This window comes from Zophobas morio, unplaced genomic scaffold (genome assembly GCF_036711695.1).
Source record: "Zophobas morio isolate AGI-343-1 ecotype UQ-CSIRO unplaced genomic scaffold, CSIRO_AGI_Zmor_V1 ptg000579l, whole genome shotgun sequence".
Taxonomy (NCBI): domain Eukaryota; kingdom Metazoa; phylum Arthropoda; class Insecta; order Coleoptera; family Tenebrionidae; genus Zophobas; species Zophobas morio.
Genome location: NW_026972682.1, coordinates 17,732 through 39,618, shown reverse-complemented (window position 1 = coordinate 39,618; position 21,887 = coordinate 17,732). Strand labels below are relative to the sequence as shown.

The 21,887-nt window shown below is 31.9% G+C and overlaps 1 protein-coding gene and 2 long non-coding RNA genes across 4 annotated transcripts; 2 read left to right on the top strand and 1 right to left on the bottom strand.

Moving 5' to 3' along the window:
* The first annotated feature begins 1,245 nt into the window (after positions 1-1,245).
* Positions 1,246-1,694, top strand: LOC135121413 (uncharacterized). The gene is made up of 3 exons (XR_010278966.1): positions 1,246-1,369; positions 1,428-1,478; positions 1,559-1,694. It is a non-coding gene; the product is annotated as an uncharacterized LOC135121413 (long non-coding RNA).
* Positions 1,695-4,098: 2,404 nt separating this feature from the next.
* On the top strand, positions 4,099-5,239 carry LOC135121411 (ras-related C3 botulinum toxin substrate 1-like). 2 transcript variants are annotated; one of them, XM_064045732.1, is made up of 3 exons: positions 4,099-4,201; positions 4,410-4,536; positions 4,681-5,239. In XM_064045732.1, the coding sequence occupies exons 2-3, from the start codon at positions 4,429-4,431 to the stop codon at positions 5,149-5,151; spliced, it is 579 nt and encodes a 192-aa protein (XP_063901802.1). In that variant the 5' UTR covers positions 4,099-4,201; positions 4,410-4,428; the 3' UTR covers positions 5,152-5,239. The 2 variants fall into 2 exon arrangements, with proteins under 2 accessions (XP_063901802.1, XP_063901803.1); XM_064045733.1 differs by having other exon boundaries at positions 4,099-4,241.
* A 14,932-nt stretch (positions 5,240-20,171) lies between these two features.
* Positions 20,172-20,586, bottom strand: LOC135121418 (uncharacterized). The gene is made up of 3 exons (XR_010278968.1): positions 20,501-20,586; positions 20,298-20,426; positions 20,172-20,230 (listed from the first exon to the last, which is right to left on the bottom strand). It is a non-coding gene; the product is annotated as an uncharacterized LOC135121418 (long non-coding RNA).
* Positions 20,587-21,887: the final 1,301 nt, after the last annotated feature.

The window sequence follows — 21,887 nt, the reverse complement described above, 5'->3', positions numbered from 1 at the left end:
ATGCCATAATAATTTGGACGTCAATTTTTTTAATCAGACATTTAACCTACTAGATAGACCTCACCTTCCTTCTTTTATAAAAATTTACATAAACGAACAACCTGAGCATATCTCATTACAATAAATACAACTCTAAAACTTTGTAGATCCCACTTCTTAAGTTATGTTACCATATTACTAAATATATTCGGGGTCATTCCTTTCAACTGATTAAAATTTCTAAATTGCAAAAACTATCTTCATATTTTAATAATCGCTTGTCGGCATCATAAAAGTCTAAAGATGACTAAACGACGAAAACATGCTTGCCACTTACCGTTTAACCATGACTTCCGGGTCTACTGATTGGAGACAATAGCCTCGAGCCCCTGGATACTATTTTCGGCGCAATGTTAATAATACATATGAACGGCTTTTGAGCACACTAACTAACTGCTAGCAGTTACGCAACATGGGGTCGCCCATGCTATCGCCCGACCGCGCAGCGGGCTCTAAATTTATAGTTGGGATTGAAACTATAATTAAAAGGGTTTATGTACATATAACATATATGAGATTGCTTTAACATAGGCTTAAACCTAATTTGCACGCTTTCACTTTATTAAGAGCTCGTAAATTCAGTGTTTTTCTTTAACCCGATCGAGCACCAGAAAACACTATTGACCAAGCAATCAGTAAAACTTCACCCAGATCAGAGGCGAGAATTGCAAACGATTTCAAACTATAACCATCTGCATTTTTTTTAGTAATGTTAATAACATCCAGTCATATAGCTAAATTACATCGAGGAAGTCATAGCAGAAACTGTTTTTCTGTGAGAGAGATATATATATGTATATTAAGGCAGTCAAGCCCTTAGGAGATGAAATTAAGCATATTAACAAGAACGAATAGTTTTTAATTTATTAAGTAATATAAATAATTAAAACCAATCTTATATAGTGGTTACAAATAAGTAAAAGTTTTTATATACAGAATAACTGACTTTTTAAAGAAAAGTTTTTTTTTAAAGTAATATAAGGCGGGTAAAACTCAGTTAATTAAAAGTTGCTTTCTGTTTTTTCTCGTAATTTTGTTTTTATTTTTTTCCCGTGTACACGCCTTAAACTGTAAATTAGTTTAACTAGTTGTAAACTTTTATACTCACTGCTCGTGTTAACTACCGTTTTCACTTCGCATATTTTGTTATGTAGGGTTTTTCGCTTTCTGCTGTATACATTACAATCTGTAGAAGTTTTTAAGCAGTTACTTGACGGAGGAAAAAAACTATCCATGAGCCTAGATGGTAGATTTAACCATTATCATAGGAGTCGATACTATATCGACTATGTTGATGAAGAGTGGATCGGTGATCTTCTTCCAGATGAAGGTTAGTTACAGTAATTATGCTTATTTTTGTACTTATAAATACCGTTATTTGATGAAAGATATAGAAGTTCCTTTGAAATATACAATTACAGAGGACAATGAAGACTCTGGTAATCATATTAGTATTTATTTTTAAAGAAATTCGAATAAGTTAGCCCCTAACCTTTCATTATTTTTGATATCAATGTAGAGCTCTTTTTAGAATTTGCAAAGACTGAATTAACTGAAGATAATAAGTTGGAAGATTACGACCTTTTTTACTTTGGTCCTAGTTAAATTAGTTAATATATTTATAAGTTTACCACTTATAACTAGGTAAATATCGCAAATAAAGTAGCAAAGCGTTACGTATTGCTTTTTATAATACTGAATAAATTAAACATTTGTGTCTATGGTTTTTCTTTTTTCGCTCTAAAAACTTTTATAATTTTTTGCCAGAAACTATTGTTATTTTTTCAATTATAATATGGGTTCCGCGCGCTAACATATATAATACTAGCTAATAACACTATTCTACACCTCTATTAGCCCTCTGTGCTAGAACGCATTTTAGATTGTTTATTGTCTAACCTTGCTTTTTTTTGTGCAGTCAGTCAAATAAATTATAATTTAAAAGTTATACGGCCATCTATTCCTACTAATTAAAACAGATAGTCGCTACTGTAGCCGCGTTTAAAGTTAAGTACAGTAGCTCGAACTTAGTTTTTCCGACCGAAGTCATCTTGTTTTTACAGGTGAACACTATTGAAAAGTATAGCAACAACTTCTTTTAAGCAATAAAAGAATGCGTTGCTTTATTTTAGTGAGGGCCATTATATAGTTTACATACCTTTTTTAACTTTATAATACTGAGTTACAGTAAACGCAGCGCCTGCGTATAATAACTTTTCAAACGATTCTGGAATTTCAAATATAAATTATAATACCACTAGCTGGCTTCTGGAGCGCTCACTGAAAACTGCGCTCTGCGAGATGCATTAAGCATGAACAAATCCAAATGATATCCGCTAGCGAACCGTGGGGTGAAGTTTACTACTGCCGGACCACGCGTGAGAGATCTCTTATAGCACTCGTGCAAGCTGATAGCAACTCTTCCTTATATTTATGTGTAACATAATTATAACTAATAATTAGTTTTTAAATGATATAAAAATATTATACATTTTGTAATTATAGAAACTTCTATTTATATGAAATCCCAATGTTCCCGTACCTACTAATATTTTCAAACTAGTCGTTTGCGTAGAAGTTTCATTATTCGTGAACAGATATTTTACTCATAGTTTACTAATATATTCTTGTAATATATCGATGTAAGTTTTTTTTATAAAAAGCAAAGTTTATTCCTTACGGGTTGAGATAACGCCCAGGGGTATTAAATTATTTAAGACTATATTATATATTGTGCAGGTTGAATTAGTATTCCACATTATTTATCCACCTTTCACTCTATTAATGTCTTTGTGACGTCGGTTTAACTTCTTAAATTACCTACTGATTTGGTATCCCACTGCACTTAAAAAAACTCTGGGTCTAAGAGCTAAGACTTAGTCCTAAACTATTGAACCTTTCGCTAGATCACTCAAAAAACCCAGGAGTTTATGAACTACATGGACAACTCTTTTTAATATAATTTATTCTTTAACCCAAGGTAGTTATCCTTTTACCTTTTATTATTCTAAAACATCAGTATATACACTAACGCACACTAACAAAGACCACTCATTGATTGCGGCTATAAGTTTACTCTTTTAAGACGAGCAACGGGAACAGAGACCGCAAAAAAAGATTAAGTAGGCCATTGTTATATGCACTTAGCTAATTGGTGTTTTACTGCTTTTTAAAGAGTGTTAGTTTGCTGTGCGGGCGTGGAACGTAATGCGTTAAGCGTCTTTACTTAGTACTCATGCTTTTTCTGTGCGCGGATTAGTTAGAAGTTGGGGGCGACGCCTCCTTACAGACTTTGATCCGCCAACCCTTTATAGATAAAGGGCCAAAATCTTTTACGGTTATCATTTAAGCAAACTTAGCTTATCTCATTTATAATATCTCTGCTGCTTTACTTTCGTCCAAAGCATTATTCGATGTAGAGGAGACAGTTCATAGCACCGAATTTTAATTAGGTGGCACATAACGTTGCTAACAAAAAGAATTCGTTTTTCCTCAAAAAGATCTTAAATAATTACGAATAGCTGTCTTTGCATTTGATAATCATGACCAATGTTAATTTCGTTAGCCTATTTATATAAAGTACATAATTAAACTGTATAAAATGTGTGTGAAAGCATTATAATTAGCAATTTAATGGATGTTAGCGTAATTTATCATATTAAATAGCAAATATATAAATATCTACTTTATTAATGGTATATGCACCTTTGGTTATAACAGAAAAGAGCACTAATCTCAGTTTGATTAAATATCCAGAAACTAAGAAAAGTTAAAGCAACCAAAAAATTTAAAACCACTTATTAAAATACATATACAGTAATAAAAGGAACTGTCTACAGTAGAATTGGACGCTGTTATTAAACCAGCATATAAGCGTTAACTGTTAATTAGACCTAATGAACTTGATTTGGTAACATGTATGCCCTGCTTAAATCAAAATAATTTGTGTTTCGAAGATATTTATTAATTTGGCAATCGCTTATGTATATTTATAAATTTGGAAAACTTTAAAGCTTAAAACCTATATATAAAAAATACTAAAAAGGTGTGGTTTCGCGTGCAACTCTAAGCTGGGCGTTTCCGCTTTATTAGAGGACCTCTTGCCCCTGTTTTACGCTGCCATTGAGCTTTTGTTGATGCAGGGAGTTAAAACCCTTTAAATGTATTCAACACCGGTTTTACGTTTTGATTTAATATTGAATGTATATGATTCTATGTTATTTTAAGTGGTGTTATTACCGGTGGTGGGTGTAGGGATAGTTTTATGAGTGCGCAGTTTTATGTGTTATAGACACTTATATACATACCTACTTCAACCCTTTTTAAAGTTTATTTTTCCTTTTAATAAAGTTACTCTTTTTACTGTTTAGATAGCATTATATTGTGGCTATGCAATCCATAAAATGTGTGGTCGTGGGAGATGGGGCCGTTGGCAAAACTTGTCTTTTAATATCTTATACTACTAATGCTTTTCCTGGAGAATATATACCCACCGTTGTAAGTTTTATTTTCGCAGCTACTTCAACTGTTGATTTTTTCTTTTTACCTATTAAACTTACTACTGCCTTAATGGCTTTGTCGTATGTGGTATAACGGTTTTTCTAAGACTTTCTATAGTAACTTAATTTTCTGTATGTAAAGTTTGATAATTACTCTGCAAATGTGATGGTGGACGGCAAGCCAATTAATCTCGGGTTGTGGGACACGGCTGGACAAGAAGATTACGATCGCCTCCGACCGTTATCCTACCCACAAACGGATGTTTTTTTAGTGTGCTTTTCTCTTGTCTCTCCAGCCTCCTTTTCGAACGTGAAGACTAAGTGGTGTCCTGAAATCGGCCATCATTGTCCCAACGTCCCTGTGCTTCTCGTGGGCACTAAAGTTGATCTCCGCGACGACCCCGCAACAATCGAAAAACTAAAAGAAAGGAAACTCGCTCCCATTACTTGCAGTCAAGGGCATCAACTTGCTAAAGAAATTAAGGCGGCAGGATACGTGGAGTGCTCCGCTTTGTCGCAAAAGAATTTAAAATTGGTTTTTGACGAGGCTATTCGTGTTTGTCTAGCACCGCCGCAGAAGGAAAAGAAAAAATCGGGCTGTTTACTTTTGTAGATAAAGTTCATCGCTTGGAGCAATATAGTGCCTTTTTTATAGATTTAGAAGTATTTTACTTAGTGAGGGTTCTAGTTTATAATCTACTTAACTGATATACTTTGAATAAAAAAAAAATTTTTTATTTGTTTTAGTTGATAAAAGACCGAACATCTGTACTGCTTTGTAGTTTTACTTGTTTACTACACTGATTTTATTATAAGTGAGTATAAGTTGCTTTGCGTGTTTTGCCGGAATGGCTACTTGTTTGTAGACGTTAACAACCTTCGTGGTATGTAAAAATAGAAAGTAGAGTTTCTTGTAAGTCCTTTTACGAATAAAGCAAGATACGGTAGTAGCTCACCAGGATTATATTACTCCTAATCGTCTTAATTTATAAAATTAAAAAAATATAGTACTCAGCTTAATTTGTGTTAGGATAAGCTGTTTAATAAATAATAGCTATAAAAGCTACAATTTAGCAAAAAGTTAATATAAAATTGATTGAAACAATACTGTCAGTCGGTATAAGCTTTCGAAATATAAATATGTGAAGCTAAACTTTTTATATAGTTAGGCGCAAGAAATGGCAAAGCAAAATAATTATTTTTGTATAAAGGCGTATGTTCAGTGTGATCGAGTACTTTATAGTTTCGTGGACATAGAAAGACTAACCCGCCACACGTTTATTTTAAAATATATTATTTAATACAACTGAGTGACGTAACTCCCTTCTAAAGTTGCTTTTATTTTAAGCATATCTACTTTTTAATTATGAGATCGGAATAAGGAAATAATTGCAAGAATTTTAATGTTACGTCAAATTGGTATTTTTTTTAAAAAAACTTTTTAAAGAAATTATCTTTGTATTTCAAAAAGTATGGCTGAGTGGGAACCGCTTAAAGTTATAAAGGAGTTTATACTCTACTACGCAGGTTCTAGCAATATGTTGTGGGAAACTTTATTATAGTATTTTTGTTTGACCTCAAGACAAAATACTCCCCTATATTGTTACTTTTTTAGATATGCTTACACGCAAGTCAACTTTTAGTAGAGAGCAACGACTACAAGCCAAAAAAGTCTTTCTACACAGCGCCACCATGTAAAAAGTTAATTAGTCTTTATTGTATTAAGTATATAATTTTCTTCATCCGTTTTCGTAATATGTAAATGTGTTAAAAAACCTTTTTAACGTTTAGGTGGCGTTTATAAAAACCTTCAATAGTTAAACTTAAACACTATAAAGTTGTTCTTAAACATTATTTGCCTATTTATTACTTTTCTGCTTAGGAGTTATTTTTATTTTGTAAAAATCTCACGGATGCTAATTCGTTTAACACTTTGTGCTCTCCATACTTCAGTTTTGTTCAAAAGTAACAAACCTTACCCTAGCTTAAGGCAAGAAAACCACTACGATTTTATGGCCTTCAAATTACCTTAATTTATTAGTCACCGGTTGCAGAGCTGTTAAGTTAGTTTCAAAGGTAGTTTAAAATATTATATTGATAGTGAAGACACTCAAAATTGCTTTTCGAGCATACGTTAGTTACCTGAATTAACCAAAGTTAAAGGAAGTAGGTAAAGTTTTTTTTTTAAAAAAACAATTAAACTTTCAAAACACCTGGAAAAAAGGAATTTACTAAGGATGTTTTTAAAGCTGGATAACACAACTGAGTGTTCAGATGATATAACTTTAAAGCTAAAATTTTATAGTAATAACTTCATTAATTTACTAAGAAGTGTTGCAAATCTTGAAGGTCTTAAATTCTGAAGATCCGCCCGAGTTATTGCTGTTGATCTGAAGCTCCATCTTTCGGAAGGAAAAATACAAACAATTTTGAATAAGCCGAAGTAAATAAAAGGTTCGTAAAGTTTTCAGATTAGACCTCTTGTCTAGTTGCAACCACTCTCGCCGAGTTGGGTTGTCTAAACTTTTTTTATGTCAGCAGAAAGAAAGTTTTAATATTTGAACAGGAATCAAAATTATTATTTAAAGTTTTTGAAGAATTTAAAAGAATTCTAAGAAAAAGTAACGAACCTTTTCACAAAAGAGAATTTAGTGAACGAAGTTAGGCCAAAGAAAAATAAAAGAAATAGTCTATTGAAAAATGTTTTGTTAAACTTGCAAAATTTATGAAAAATAGATTTAATAGGGTTTTTTTTTCTACAAAAGTTCAAAAACACAATTTTTTTTTCTGTGTAATTACATACGAATTATTGAAGAAAAATTTTTAGGTATAATGGAGAAGTTCAATTCCTTAAAGGGGATGCCTCGTAGAGAATATTGGGCGAAGAGGACGAGGTTATAGGAACTATTTTTTTCGTCAGTATATGCCGTTATTATACTTTATTTTTTTGTCAAAGCACCAGTTGTAATAGTGTGGAAAAATCCTTTGAACATTGTAATGGCTTACGCTTCCAAATATTTTTTAAGTTAGTAAAGTTAAAAAAATTATAAAAACGTTAGAAAGAGGCCCTACCCCTACTTATTCTTGAAATCTGATTCACAACTATTATTACGGTTTAAAGTTGTCATCCGGCTTTCATAGCTCTAAAAAAGAGATTTGAAATATATAAAAGTCTTCTGCACAGTTGATATGCGATGGAACCTTCGTAGATATAGTAGAAATCCGCAATTTGTCTTGGAAAACTATAGTTTGTTTTTAACGTTCGAGCAGACTATTCCTAACTGCTCTTCTACTTTGTCGATTTAACGACTTCGCCGAAACTCTAAAAAAAAATAGATGCAATATTAAAAAACTTATTGTTTCATCCTATAATAGCCTTTTCCTTTTTGCTCAATTATATACGAGATCATATTAAAAAAGTTTGTAGAAAAATGGCGTAAACTTACACTTTCTCCCGAGAGATCTGCCCAATCTAATAAAAAGTTATCGCATCAGAATTTTGTACTACTCTCTTTAAACCTGAACCAAATAATGGAAAGAACCATTTTAGTGTTGAAATGTTTAAAAAAACACGCAAGCCTGATAAACTATAACCCTGACCTAACTATAGAGCAAAAAGATGCGTTTTAAAAGAAATGTTATATAGAATTTGTTCCTTGGAAGAAGCTATGCCTCTAACAGTAAATGTGTTAGCTGCAATTTCTAGAATATATAAGGAAAAAATCCCTTCTCTTTTCTCGGACGACTATTAAGATGAAATTGTCCAAATTGGAAGTTTCTTTTAAAGCAGCCTCCGAATTATTTTCGTTCGCTTTCCTTTATCTCTAATTTAATTGTCCTTGTGAAGTTGAAGCTATTAAGTATGATCTACTTAATGAAAACTGTAAAAATAAAAAGATCTCACGACTTAATTTTTTAAGGCTGTAGAAGGCGATAATAAAAGGCAAGAAACTAAAAAGAATTTTATATTGTAATAAAGCCAATTTATACGAAGTAAGATGTTCCCTTTTAAAAAATGCAGGAGTCGCCTTGCAAAAAAATAGTAAAAGAAGTTTAAAGTGTTATGGGCCACAAAAGTAAGTATAAGACTTCTTCAAGGGGTGCACAGATACCACTATCTTAAAAATATGTTTTCCCTTCTTTTCAAAAATTTCAAATACGTTTCTTTCTTGCAAGGCTAACATTAACCTGAGAGGCTCTTGAAGAAGGGTAAGAAAGGATAAAAGTTTCACAAGTACGCTAGCCGGGGCGGCTCTCTGACTTTTGAAAAAACGGAAAAAGTTACCTAAATAAGTTTGACTTTAGTGAACCTGACGAAGAATGGAAAAATATTAACTTAGCTCAAATTGATCTTGAAAGAACCGGAAGTTTGCGTACAAAAACTTTTGTTGCTACAAAAGAGATTGTTAACAGTGGTTTTTACTCATGCACCAAGCAGCGAAGAAGAAAGGGCTCAAATTCCACTAATAATACCCGACTGCAAGACAAAAGCACTCTTATCGAAAAGCAAACTCAGATGACCATTTTATTTGCCAAGAGAGTAACAACTACGAAGTTAAATGTTATTGAAACAAGTCCCACGAGTCCCCACTCTCGAAAACTTTAATTTTGACGAACCTGAGGCACCAGTCCCCCTGGAACGTATTTTCTTGTATAAGGGTGGTGTGTACCAGCGAAGGAGTGTGCGTAAATAAAGAGAAGCTGTTTTTAGACTGCACAAATTTTTAAAAACTGTTTTTTTTTAAATAACTTTCACTGACTTCTTTATTTAGAGCCAAAGAAGGCCGTCCATTTGATTAAACAAAGTTAACAGGAGGACCTTGTACATAAAGTTCTTTTAACTAAAAAATTTGATATAAACATGAATTCAATTACTTTACCTATAACTTTTTTTTTACAATCGAAAGGCCAAAAAAGACGTAGCTTTAAAATTACTTGCCATTTATTATCAAGTTAAAATCCCATTTTTAAAAAACAAGTTCGTTAATTACTTTTCTCTACTAAATTAATATAGAGCATACAAATTTTTTAGGCAAATACCAGATTTACCTTTGTAAAATTATTATGAAGTGTACAGTATAATTTGTGTATAAAAAGAAATTAAAGGCCTACAGGTTGAGGAACGACTCCTTTAAAGATCGGTAAGAAATCTATATATGTGAACCACAATTTGTATGTAAGAATTTACCATCCTTCCCAAGCCTACCGCACTCAACGAAATATGCAATAACGGGCATGTAGGAGACGAGGCCGTATATTTTAGCAGGTCTGCGTTTTTAATTGGTTTAATTAAAGTAATTATGAGCTTTCTGATTAGTTTAAAACGTTTAGCTGCCACAGTATAAATTTTGTTTTTAAAAATTACAAACCCGGCCCTAAGGCGACCTAGAGAAGTCTGTTAATATTCCTCCGGCGGCTAGGAGGGGGCTTTTCCCAACTAATTTTTTTTTTCTATTCGAACGCTAATTTATAAAATTAACAAGAAAGTAAGTTTATGTTGTTTCAATAAGCAAATTAAATTGTAAACATGTCATATACTTTGGAAAAGTTCCGTATCAGTATTATGAAATTTATAAAAATTAAGAGTTTTATACTGACTCAAAACAATAATTTTGGAAACCTTTAATTTGAACTTTTGCAGTTGTTATGGTTCTTTGTTTATATATAAGATAAAAAAGCTAAATTCTTTCTTTATTGATGCCACTTTCTCTGGAGAAGACGATCTAAGGTAATTAGTAAAAAAGTTATTAATTGCATTTTAAGGGTTAGGGCTTACAACTCAGAGTTTCACTTTATTAGGAGCATTACTATTTCAGCTGGTTTTCGTGTTTTTAAATTAGGCGTGGGTCATGGTTATGTACGCAGAATTTTGGGAAGCCGTAGCTATCCGTCTTACCCATCATCTTTTAATGATCCTCTATTTCTTACAGTAATTAGCTATTCACTTTATTTGGATTATAAACTACATGACTCTTAGTTTTGTACAAAGAGATCATCTTACTGGACCTCGCCAAAGGCCTGCTAAATCATCAACTCAACCATAAATGAAAAAGCTGTGAAGAACAAGAAGCGCTATAATTATGCACACTTAAGTTCTTGTCCCTATAGGGGTGTAATCCATGTGAAATTGAGGAGAAAGCTTACATAAAGCTCTGTAAATCTTTAGAAGCTTAGTTTATTAATTCTTTCTGCTTCAGTAAGTTCACTGGTTTATAAAATATTTCAGATTCCTATTTCAACAAGTTTCATACAAGTTTGATGAGAGAGGGACTTCAGAAGACCTTTATAATTTAGGGCGGCGGTATGTCACCCGCAGGGTTTAACATACAAATATGTTTCTATGAGGTTAGTCCTTTAAACCTTTGGTTAACATCTAACCGAAAAAAGTAAAGTAGATTGTAAATAATAGCGTTTACTACTTTGTGTGGTAAACTCTGAATTGCAAAAAGATTATGCTAAATGATTCCTTGTATTGATGAGCTTAGATGAGATTTCTGTTAACTGGATTTCATCATAGTGAAAGTGTAGAAGAAGGTCAGGTGTTTTAAGGTTACAATCCCCTACCAATAAAGTTTGTGGTTAAATTTTCTCTGTAAAAATCTAAACGTCAACAAAGTCAGACGAGTAACAAAATTGTGGTCTTTAAATGAACACCTAGATAATAACACATTTATGGATGCTACTATGTTGCCTTGTGTATTGAGAATGCTCGGAAGAATTAAGTGATATACTTTTAACCTCGCGACAATGACTCGGTTCATATTCGTTTAGCCCCATTCACTAACTTAAGAATGAAGGGTAAAATAAATAAATAAAAAGAGCTAGTAGCTCGAGTAAGTGGATGTGATTTACCAGTAAATTAACGTTCTCTATGGGATATTTGGTTTCACTTTTTTATTGGTCCCCGTTTACTTTAGTTTAGTGTATTGTATATTAATAAGCAAAAGAAGACAAACTCTACCTACTTCTCCTTAAACTTCTAGAACCAGCAAAAGTAAATAACTTCGGGTCTCTGGCCCGTCTGTGATTCTGAGTAATCCCGGCTAGTATTCTAGGGTTAATAACTGTCTTGGCCCGTTCTAAGAGCTTTGAGGTATATTTTTTTATGTACAGAGCTGTTAAATAGTTTAATAAGACCTTATCATTTTAATAAAACAAAGCGTATTAAATTAAGTGAATTTAGTGTGTTAATTCCAACATTTTTAAATTTGCTATATAGTGATACTGTGACCAAACTGATACACCCCCAAGTAGGGCCATTTTTTTTTTTAACTTTCTATAAGCCTTAAATAGGTACGCCCCAAACATTGTTTCACTAAGGCTTGTTTGTAATAAACCCTAATTTTATGCAGTTATAAAATAACAAAATAATATGAAATAGTAAAGAATAATGGTCGCATCTTTATTAAGCGTGAGAAGGTCAAGACAATATCTAGCGTATGCCTTTACAATTTTTGGGATCAAACGATTCGTACAGAACTACCCAACTTTCCGCTTGAGCGCAATGAGTGGTAACTATGCCATATTTATTTAAAACATCTTTTAGTGGAACAAGAAGACAACAAGGAAACTCCCAACGCAGAGTTATTAACCTTGAATGCATAAAAGGCAGCACTTTTTAACTGCGTCACATATTAAAACTTTATACTTCTTACAATTTGGAGAGTAAGGGCATGCCAGAAAAGGCACCGTCATGTATATATGTAAACTGATTTTTTTCTAGATGTCTTTGTTTCAGAGATCATGATTAAACTTTTAGCTAACATAAATACTTATGTAACGCACAATTCTTTAAGATTCCCAAGCCATTCAAAAGTTCTCATTGCAAGTGATGTTAGGTTGTTGTCATTTAAGTATCTATAGAGAGTATGGTCGATATACCAAATAACAAATTACTGTAAAGTTTCCCTAAATTAATACTTAGAAAATTTTTAAACAGGACAAAATTTGTTTTAAAAAAGTAAATATTACAAGTACTGCAACTTCGGAAAGTTAAAAAACAATTCTTTATCAATTGCAGTTATCTTATTAAAGCCCAAATTCCTGTTTTTATATTAAAGTTTAAAAAGTACTGAAAAGTTATATTGAGACCTACAATGTCGTCAGACTAGGCAGGTATGAAAATTCATTGCGAGTAAGAAAGGTTAGATAGTTTTGGGAGAGGTCTCTATTTATAATATACCATACTATTACAAAACAAGTTAGCGGTTTTCAAAATTAAGCATCTTTTGACCCAAAAGTATAGTGGGAAGATCTTTTTTCTAATTTAATACCCATATTATTATATCGTTACCAACCACTTCTTTGACATAGTATCTTATGCATACGCCCAAGGCTAATAAGTATCTTAAAATTTTAGCGTGGGAGAATACTCTTAGTTATATCAAAAAAGGCTTTCGGGAAATGGAAAGTCTATATAATTAAAAAAAAACGTCCTGAAGCTCAACGATTTTTACCATTATGGTTATTATTAACGTAAAAAAAAATAATAAAATTAGTCCTTTCTGAAAATTCATACACCTTTATGCAAATAGAAACTTTAAACTAAAGCTATTTTAATATCTTTTAACAGTCTTAAAAGGAGAAACTTACAATTTTTCCAAAGCGTAACACAGTTTAAAAGTATTTGCGGTAAATGATGACAAGTAGTTTGCTTTTAAGCTCCTTTTAATAGGAATAAGACATAATTTAATACTCTTAATAAAAACTTACACTGCAGTTAAATAGGTGAGATCTTTAAATAGTTCAGGCTCAAGTGAGTTTATTGAGGAAATTTTTGCATCCCTTATATATATTAGGATGTTTTTAATTATTTTAATATTTTCAGTTTATTAAAAACGTTTTGTTATCCCTTTTGTTACTTCTAAAGTGTTACCGGGGTGAAAATTAATTACTCATTATAGTATTAAAACAATATAATATAGTCTCTTAATTTACTAAGGAAAAATTTATAGATATCTCCTTATAGAATGTAAATAGTAATTGAAACTAATACTCTTTATAAAGAGTTCAAAACTCGCAAAGATCAAACCTTGGATATCTTTTGTTTTTTAAACTTAAATTTTTAAATTTTGATTTAAAAATGATAAGTATTTAAAGAACGAAAACATATGTAATAAAGTAGCTTGTAAAGTCAGTTTTTGTTTATATCAGTTGTACCGGGAAGGTTGCTGAGGAGAGTAAATAATAAATATAAGATAAAAGTACAATAATAAGCATTTGATACGTTTGCAGTCTTCAATTACTTTTTCGTATTCTCTCTGAGTTGACCCTCTTAGTGTTTCATAACAAATTAGTAAAAAAAAGAATAAACACAAAGTCATTTTGGGATTTAGCAAGTCAAGCTATGCATGATATACTGTTATAATTATTATTTAGCTTTGTTAAAAGCGTTAAGCACCAATATTTTATATCTTTACTGAAAAAGGAATATTTGAGTTTGAATTTTTAACTTTTATCCACTATATTATATTGCTTGTATGAAAATATTAACATTTTAAGGCTGGCACCTTTTAACAATTTAAATGTCCTTAAAACTTTACATTTGCTTTAGAAGAAATAATTTTACCCACTTTAAATTTGAAACGTAATTTGCATTGCTATGCATCAATTAAGTTAATATGCCCACCAAATACTTTTTAAAATCCACTTAATTAATGTATTAACTTAAATATTTTTACTCACAGCGAGAGTTAAATAGTACCCACCACGGACCGTAGCAGAGTATTTTGACGTCATGCGTTCTCGAGAGAGTTTAAATAGATAATTAGAGAGAAATATTCACAAAAACGGAACTACTGAACTATGAGACTATAAATTTTTTGCTTATGTAAATTTTTTAATCAACACCTTTATCTCTTTGCCTACAGGCAATTAGAGCAATAAACATTTAACAGGTAAGTTCTTAACTTAGTGAGCTTAAAAAATAAAGATAATATTAAATTCTCTTAAAAAGTCCATGTAATTTTTAAAGGGATATTTGAAAAGTTTATAGTTTTAAGATGCAGGAGGAAACAGAATTTATAACTGTGTAATTATTAAATACCTTTTATGCCGCCATTACCTTCGATGTTAAATGTTCATTCATCATTTAATAAATTTAGTTAATGTTATTAATTTTAACGTACCAGCAATTTTAAAAAATACTTTTAAATTTTTTTCTTGACATTCTTAAATAGAGAGTAAGATTTTATAGCTTAGGCTGTATCTTTACTTGCAAGGCAAGAATCGTAAAATTAAAAAAAATTGCTTGAGCACCAGACTGTGCTAGTTATCATAGTTTATATTTTGTATAAAGCCATTAATATATTTAATGGCAAGAGTGAAAATTAATTATTTTTAGTTAGATAATAGACTATAATATAGAAATAAAATTATTACTATGTTTTTTTTATGTAAAAATTAGCGGCGATCCTGCGGTAAAACCCCGGAGATTAACACTAAAATGAAAGTCGTGAGCTCAAACGAATATTACGATTTGACTGGAAAAGGTCTTGGTTTCATCTGAACAGGCAAACAATATCTAATGTTTTTCTATAAGTAAATCTGCTGAAAGAAATAGGTTTAGCTGTATGCTTAATTAAATTGTCTAATCCCTTTTTCCTCAATTGTTAATGTACCACCGGATTTTAAATTAAATTTACGTCCATCCTTTGATGGAACTAGTTATGCTATGTATGTATTGCTGTTAATATTACAAGACTTCCCGTACTCAGTAGCTTCCATATGATATATACAGTTCATAAATAGGTTATTAAGGGAACTTGTCGAACAATAATGGAAATTAATGAAACTTATTTGTTTAAACAAATTAAAAAGTAATGTTTAATTCGCCATTTTCCACTGCGTACTAAGTAACTGCTACAGCGTTAACAATATACAAATAGGGGCAAATTGTGAATCTTAACCATACTAATGCCAGTGCAAAACTGGGTTAGATACACGGTGCTAAAAAGGTTTAATGCTCAGTTGACATCCAGAAATGAACCGGCTCCCACTATTTAATATTTAGACTTCTTACGTATTTAAAAATATGTTTAATTGAAACTCTTCAATTTAATAAATAAGAAGGTTTACAGATAAACTTAGTATATATGTTTAATCTTTTTGTAATTAGATAATAAAAATATAATAAATTTTTTTTGTAACCTGTAGTACATGCTTTCTTTAACTTTTTATCAATACTGAAAACAAGTTTGTTTAGAAAAAAAAACATACTAGTTGAGGCACTGACATAGTTAAAGGGGGCTCTGAAAGAAGTCAGTATTAATCAGAGATTTTCTCTTTATTTATTAATGATTTTATGCAAAAGCTCGATAAATTCGAGAGCAGACTGCTTAGTTTTCTAATAACTCAAATAATTTAGCACAATCCGTATTCAATTTACAGTAATCATCTCATCCTTTGACACTTAAATAGTAATAAATGTGTTGGCATACCAACTTTAGGTGTGCGTTTAAAGCGCGAACCCAATGTGCCCATCCAAGGTTTGTATATAAATTCTTGAGCTGAATGTTGGTTTGGGTGCCTACCTAATACATTCAAAGAAATAGTAGTTGCATTTCATAAAAGGACTTCAACTCGTTCCAGGCCCAGTTTATCTTGCAACATGCCAGTGCGTACAAGAATAAATGTTGGGTCAGCAGGAGTGCAATGACTGATGGTTTTTCGTACGATCAAGCAAAATATGCGTAGGCCATTATAGAGCGCACGCACACTTTAAAGAGGTGCAGTCTATGCGCAAGGACATTTTGCTTTTTGCACACAGAAGCGGATAGTGCATGAGTTACCAGCTTTGACTTTAACGCAACGAAATTCTATGTGTTACCGCCAAGTTAGTTGCTTATCGAAAATGACGCCAATGACGCCAAAGTATTTGGCATGAAATTCCAATGGGATCTGAACACCTTCGAAGGTTTGAGGAGGGGGTAATGCGGTATATTGTTTAAATGGGATTCCTTCAACTTTTCTCTACATTTACGGTTGATCCCCAATGGCAGCACAATTGGGCAAGTGTTTTCCGGTAGCGTTGTAGGTGTCGTTGTTATGATGGGTGGTTCTTTGAGTATACCCAAACTGCAATGTCATTGGGTGGGGGGCGACGCAGATGTGAGAGCAAAGAATCTTGCCTTGCATCAGCTGTCAGTCAATGATATGACCACAGCGCAATGCTAATTCCCACTGGAAAAGTTCCTTCGCAAAAAATGACGTCAGAATAACGAAGTACCCAGTGCGCGTAGTTGACGCGATCAAAGGCTTTTGCAAAATCGAGAAAAAATAATGCGCTTGGATTTCATAATTAAAAGGAAAAAGTTGTTGTGTCGTAGAGTATCCTCTTCAATATGCAAATCGGGATTTAGGAAGCGCTCCGTGTGCTTTAAGAAAATCTTTCAGTTGACCTAGTAGAACAGCCCTACCTATTTTGTTCACTGCTGAATTTAGGCTAATGAGACAATATTTGCAAGAGTTCAGTGAAGCACGCAGAGTTTCGGGTAGCATCACAATTTTTTCCATTGTCTTGGGAAGAAGCCGAGCGATATTGCAGAAAGTGCAGAATTGGAATGATTGTTATTTGTCCCAAGTGGCAATTTTTTTTAGCATTACTTTAGTAATGCAGTCGAGGACGGGTGCCTCCAGTCCCCATTCAGTTGAGAGGCCTTGCAATGTCTTTTTTCGTCACAAAAATTAGCCAATTTGGAGGAATGCATTGAGTTGCAAGATGGTCGGCAAAGAGCGCCGGCTCAGCTTCTTCGCTTTCAGCCACTCTTACGCCGTTATTAATGGCGGAAAGAAGGGTTCGGCAGGCCAGAGAGTATTAACCGGCCACTGTGACGAATAAACTTAACTTTATAGAAAAGGTAACAAGAAAAGTCTGTTTTTAATAGATAATGGGATAGCGTACATTTCTCAGAATACAAAATTAGATGAAATAACAATATACCAGCAAGCTGCTTTTCATTAACTATAAAATTTTAACATTATGTTTACCTAATATAGTTTTTAAAAAAATAATTTAGTTTAGTGCCAGTCATTGGCGCAGATGTAAATAGTACACTGGTAGATAACAATAATTTCGTTACTCCAGATATTAGCAGAATTGAATCATTTTCAGTACTGTAGATACTTTACTTAGCTAGGGCTTGTCAACTAACTTTTTAAGTAGCATTAAGTAATAAAATTTAAATATCAATGATTATACCATTCGGTATGTTCAAGCAAATATGACTAGCATAAGTTCTTTAGGATGTTATACCGAATTGGTAGTTTCTATGTTAACCTTCCCTTCTTTTAAGGTATTATGGCTAAAATAATTTTTTTAGGTGCCCTTAAATATTAACTAACTAAACGATTGACTATATGGTATACAGAGTTTGTAGTAAGTTCTACTTACTTGAAATTCAATTACAATTAGAATAATACTGAAGTGGTATTAAGGATAATACATGAAACTAAACCATTTCTTTTAAAATTTATTTTATTTTATATAAAATAGTAAAGATGTTTAGTTTTATAAAGTAGCAATAGTCGCGCTCTTCGTTTTTTTTCTATCACGAGCCCTTTTCCTTTTGGAGAGTTCCACGAAAGTCAGCTCAAGCAAAGAATCTAGTCCATAGATTAGACCAGTAGACTCAATCGCTATCTGCCAGGCTACACAATATAAACTTCATATAATGTTTGCGCAAACGGGACAGCGTACCTGCAGCCGTGAAAACAGCTTTTAAAGTTTTATATACTATTAGCACTACTATCATAGCTGCAAGGCAATACCACAAGGATCGAATGTTGGTGCGGTAATCTGAAAATTCAGTAGCTGCATATGTAATATTCTCATTTAGCTTTATAAAATAAAATACAATAGTTTTACATAAAGGTTATTAAATTTTTTTAAATACCCCCATGTACTCCCTCTTTATTTAAGAACTCATTTATTTTATTTCAACTTTTTAATAAAGTCTCAATAGCAATGAAGAACATGGTCGACTAGGCACTTAGTATATTCATGACCGAATTTTACTTTTAAGTACGCAATATATTAACTTTAACGGTTAATTTGTTAATGTACAGTTTTAAATCTAATACTCCTTCCAAAGATTTGGTAATTTCAATAATAAAATGTTTGTCATATATGTTACCTATATTTTTGCATTTATAAGTTAAAAATCCAATCACAATAGAGTAGAAGAGAGGAATAATCGAAAAAGCGTAGGCAACTTGGACATATGCTGGGATCAATCCCGAAGCTATTAAAAAGTATAAAAAGTTTTTTAGTAGCTCTACTCCCGTGCCTGCTTAAATGTTAACTACGAGGTGCTTCAAATATATATGTGTATTACTGCAAGTATGAACTTGCAACTATAACCAGAGTAAGTTCTCAACGACAGGTATAATGGCGTTTTTCGCTTTTTAATATTGTATTTCGTATTTAAAGTAATTTTATTAAGTGAAAATATTCAAAAGACCCAATGATTTTTAAAATGGGTGGTATTTGTAGAACGGACACTCTGGTCAAGCCTTAAATTCTGTAAGCTAACTAAAAATTTTGCACTTTATAATGAAACTTATACCCCAAACATAGTACAACATTTTGAAAAATGGCTTGATCAGGTGACATACTCACTTCTAATTGCTAAGCTAAAGCTGAAAGAAATCTTTCGTATATTCTTTACGTAATAAAATGTAAATTATTGAAAAAGAAAATAGAAATTAAACTAATATCCAGGCAATTTGCCAGATGCCTTAAGACAAACAATTACGACCCTAAGAAACTCATAAAACAAACTGGTTGCCCAGGACCGGTGCTCAGCAAACTCGGCATAAATTTGCTTAACTTAAAGTTTAACTAAGCGGCTAGTAGTCTGTTTGCAAAATTATAGTTAAAGTACTAAAGCTCTCCAAATATTTCTATGCAAAGCTTGAAATGTGTAAGCTTCTGATAGGAAACCCTTTAACATTTGTATTTTTTGTTTAATAGCGAAACCACATTTATATTGAAACACCTCGTATTTGAATAAATAAATTAAATATTAAATGTAAGTTTACTTTTTAAAACGGCCGGAAGAATCGCAATGACGTAAATAAACAAGTCTATGTAATAATACTTGAAGTGTTTTAATACTGGATGGAAATTGCTTTGACCTTTCGCGTAAAAAATTTCATATATTATACGCATGCGGATCGCTATGGCCGAAAGGAAATTTCCAAAGAAAAATGCAAGCAAAATGGCCGCCTGCCGAGTATTGCACATAAATAAATTACTTTATAACAAAAAACTAAACGTGCAGTATAATAATTTCGATTTAAAAGATTTAACTCTTCCCCGTCATTTGTTATGAAAGGAATAATGAACCTATTTTACGAACGGAAGAGTAAGTATTAGCTTACTGAAGAGGACGTCCGATACAAGGATTAAAAGGTAAAAGTATATAAGATATGGGCAGGGCTAAGTTTTGCGTAAATGATATCTAAAGCTGGCTTGCTATAAGGTTACCGGAACAAAATGATGGTTAATGGCGTTAATGTGTTTAAGCAGTCACCGTTCTACTACCATATTTAACTATTTTTAGCAACGCATTTTAAAAAAGAAGTAGTTGTTTATGTAGAAACTGTCACCTTATAGCCTCTTTTTTTCCCGTCATCATAACCTTGGGTGATTACTCTATCGGTTTGAGTCTTGGTGTAAAATATGGATGTTGCTGTTAAATTAAATAATTTTTTTAAAGTAGTTGAAGTATTAGTTTACTTAAATTAGTTTAGATATACCTATCATGCCCATTAATGAAATGCTTAAGTGACACAAGAAAACAGGCCCTCTACTGATGACAGCTTTAGTTTTACGAAACCACAGTGCAATAACAATTAGAATTGCTACAAATGCAAGGTGTATGCTGCCTGTTAAAAAAAAAGATATTTTTCTTCTTTAATGTTGTAATTCCCAAAAAAAAACTTAAAATTATAAAAAATACCCGAAAAAAGGCACACATAAAACATCTTTTTTAGTTCATAGCCCCCTTTTTCTTCAAGTAACCCGGTCTCTTCGGCAGGATTTTCTCTCTCTTTCAATGAAAAAATAAGATATACAGAACGGCAACTATATCTCCTGATAACAAACGACGTTTTAGCCTAATAGTTACTAAATATTTTTAAGCTAATGTAATTCAGCAAGAAAAATATACCGGAGCACAGAGTTCAAGTCCCACAACTAAAATGGTGTCCTAAGTAAGGCTTAAAAAAACTTAATAAAACCAAAACTTAAGATATCCTTGTTGTCTATTCATTTATTGGAATGTTAGCGCTACTCTGTTTTTCTTATATATAAACTACCACATTTAGACACCACAAGTTTGATCGCGCTGTGCACAACTTCATGAAGTTTGGTGAGCGAAGTACATTTTATATCATTAATTTTAACACTTATAATTGTAGTATTTATTCAAAATGAATAAGATCATCATTTACTGAGTATGCATAATATAATTATTTGCGATACTTTTAGGGCAAATTACTTTTTCTGCCCGCTACTTAGTAGAACAGTAGTCCCTAAGCTATTAATTTTTTAAAAATTAATATGTACTTTAAAGAGTTTTACCGATTGGACCTTTGTATGACTAATGAGATGCCGATTTTAAGTATAAAATATGATTAAAGTACTAGAATAAATGCTTTAAATTAAGGTACTATAGATATCAACATAATAATATAAGTGAACTTCAAAGTAAAAATTACTTACCAAAATTACTTTTAATTCCAACCACTAAGGATGGCAGCTGTAAAAATAGGGTAAATCCAAGTATGACAGAATAACCGACTATCCCTAATTAAAAGAATTCATAATTGCAAACAATTTTTTTAAAAGGAAAATAGAAGTATAGCAGCAAAAATTTAAAAGTTTTTAGCGATTGGCTAAAGTAAGAACAAGAAAGGTATAAAGTGCCACCATATTTTTTTTGATAAGGCCCATTATCGTTTCTATGTGTTATGAGTTTATCCATATTAAGACAAGCACAAAAAAAATGTTCTTTAAAGCTAAAATATACAAAAATTCAAACCTATTTATACCTAATATTGGCACACCTAACTTTCGTATACTTCTACCATTTTCATTTGCATTAGAAAAACGCAAATTTCGATAATCCTTTTTTGAAAACCAATCACAAGAAAGTTTAAATACCTCTTTGACAGTAACTTTGATATTGAACAAACTTAACGTTAAAAATAGCTTAATTGTTAAACTTTTAAAGACAATGTTTACTAGATTATAAAGTCCAAAAATTTACTAGTGAATAAAGAAAAGATATTTAACATAAAGTTAATTATTATAAAATTGTTTTCTGGAGAATGAGGTTGGTCGTA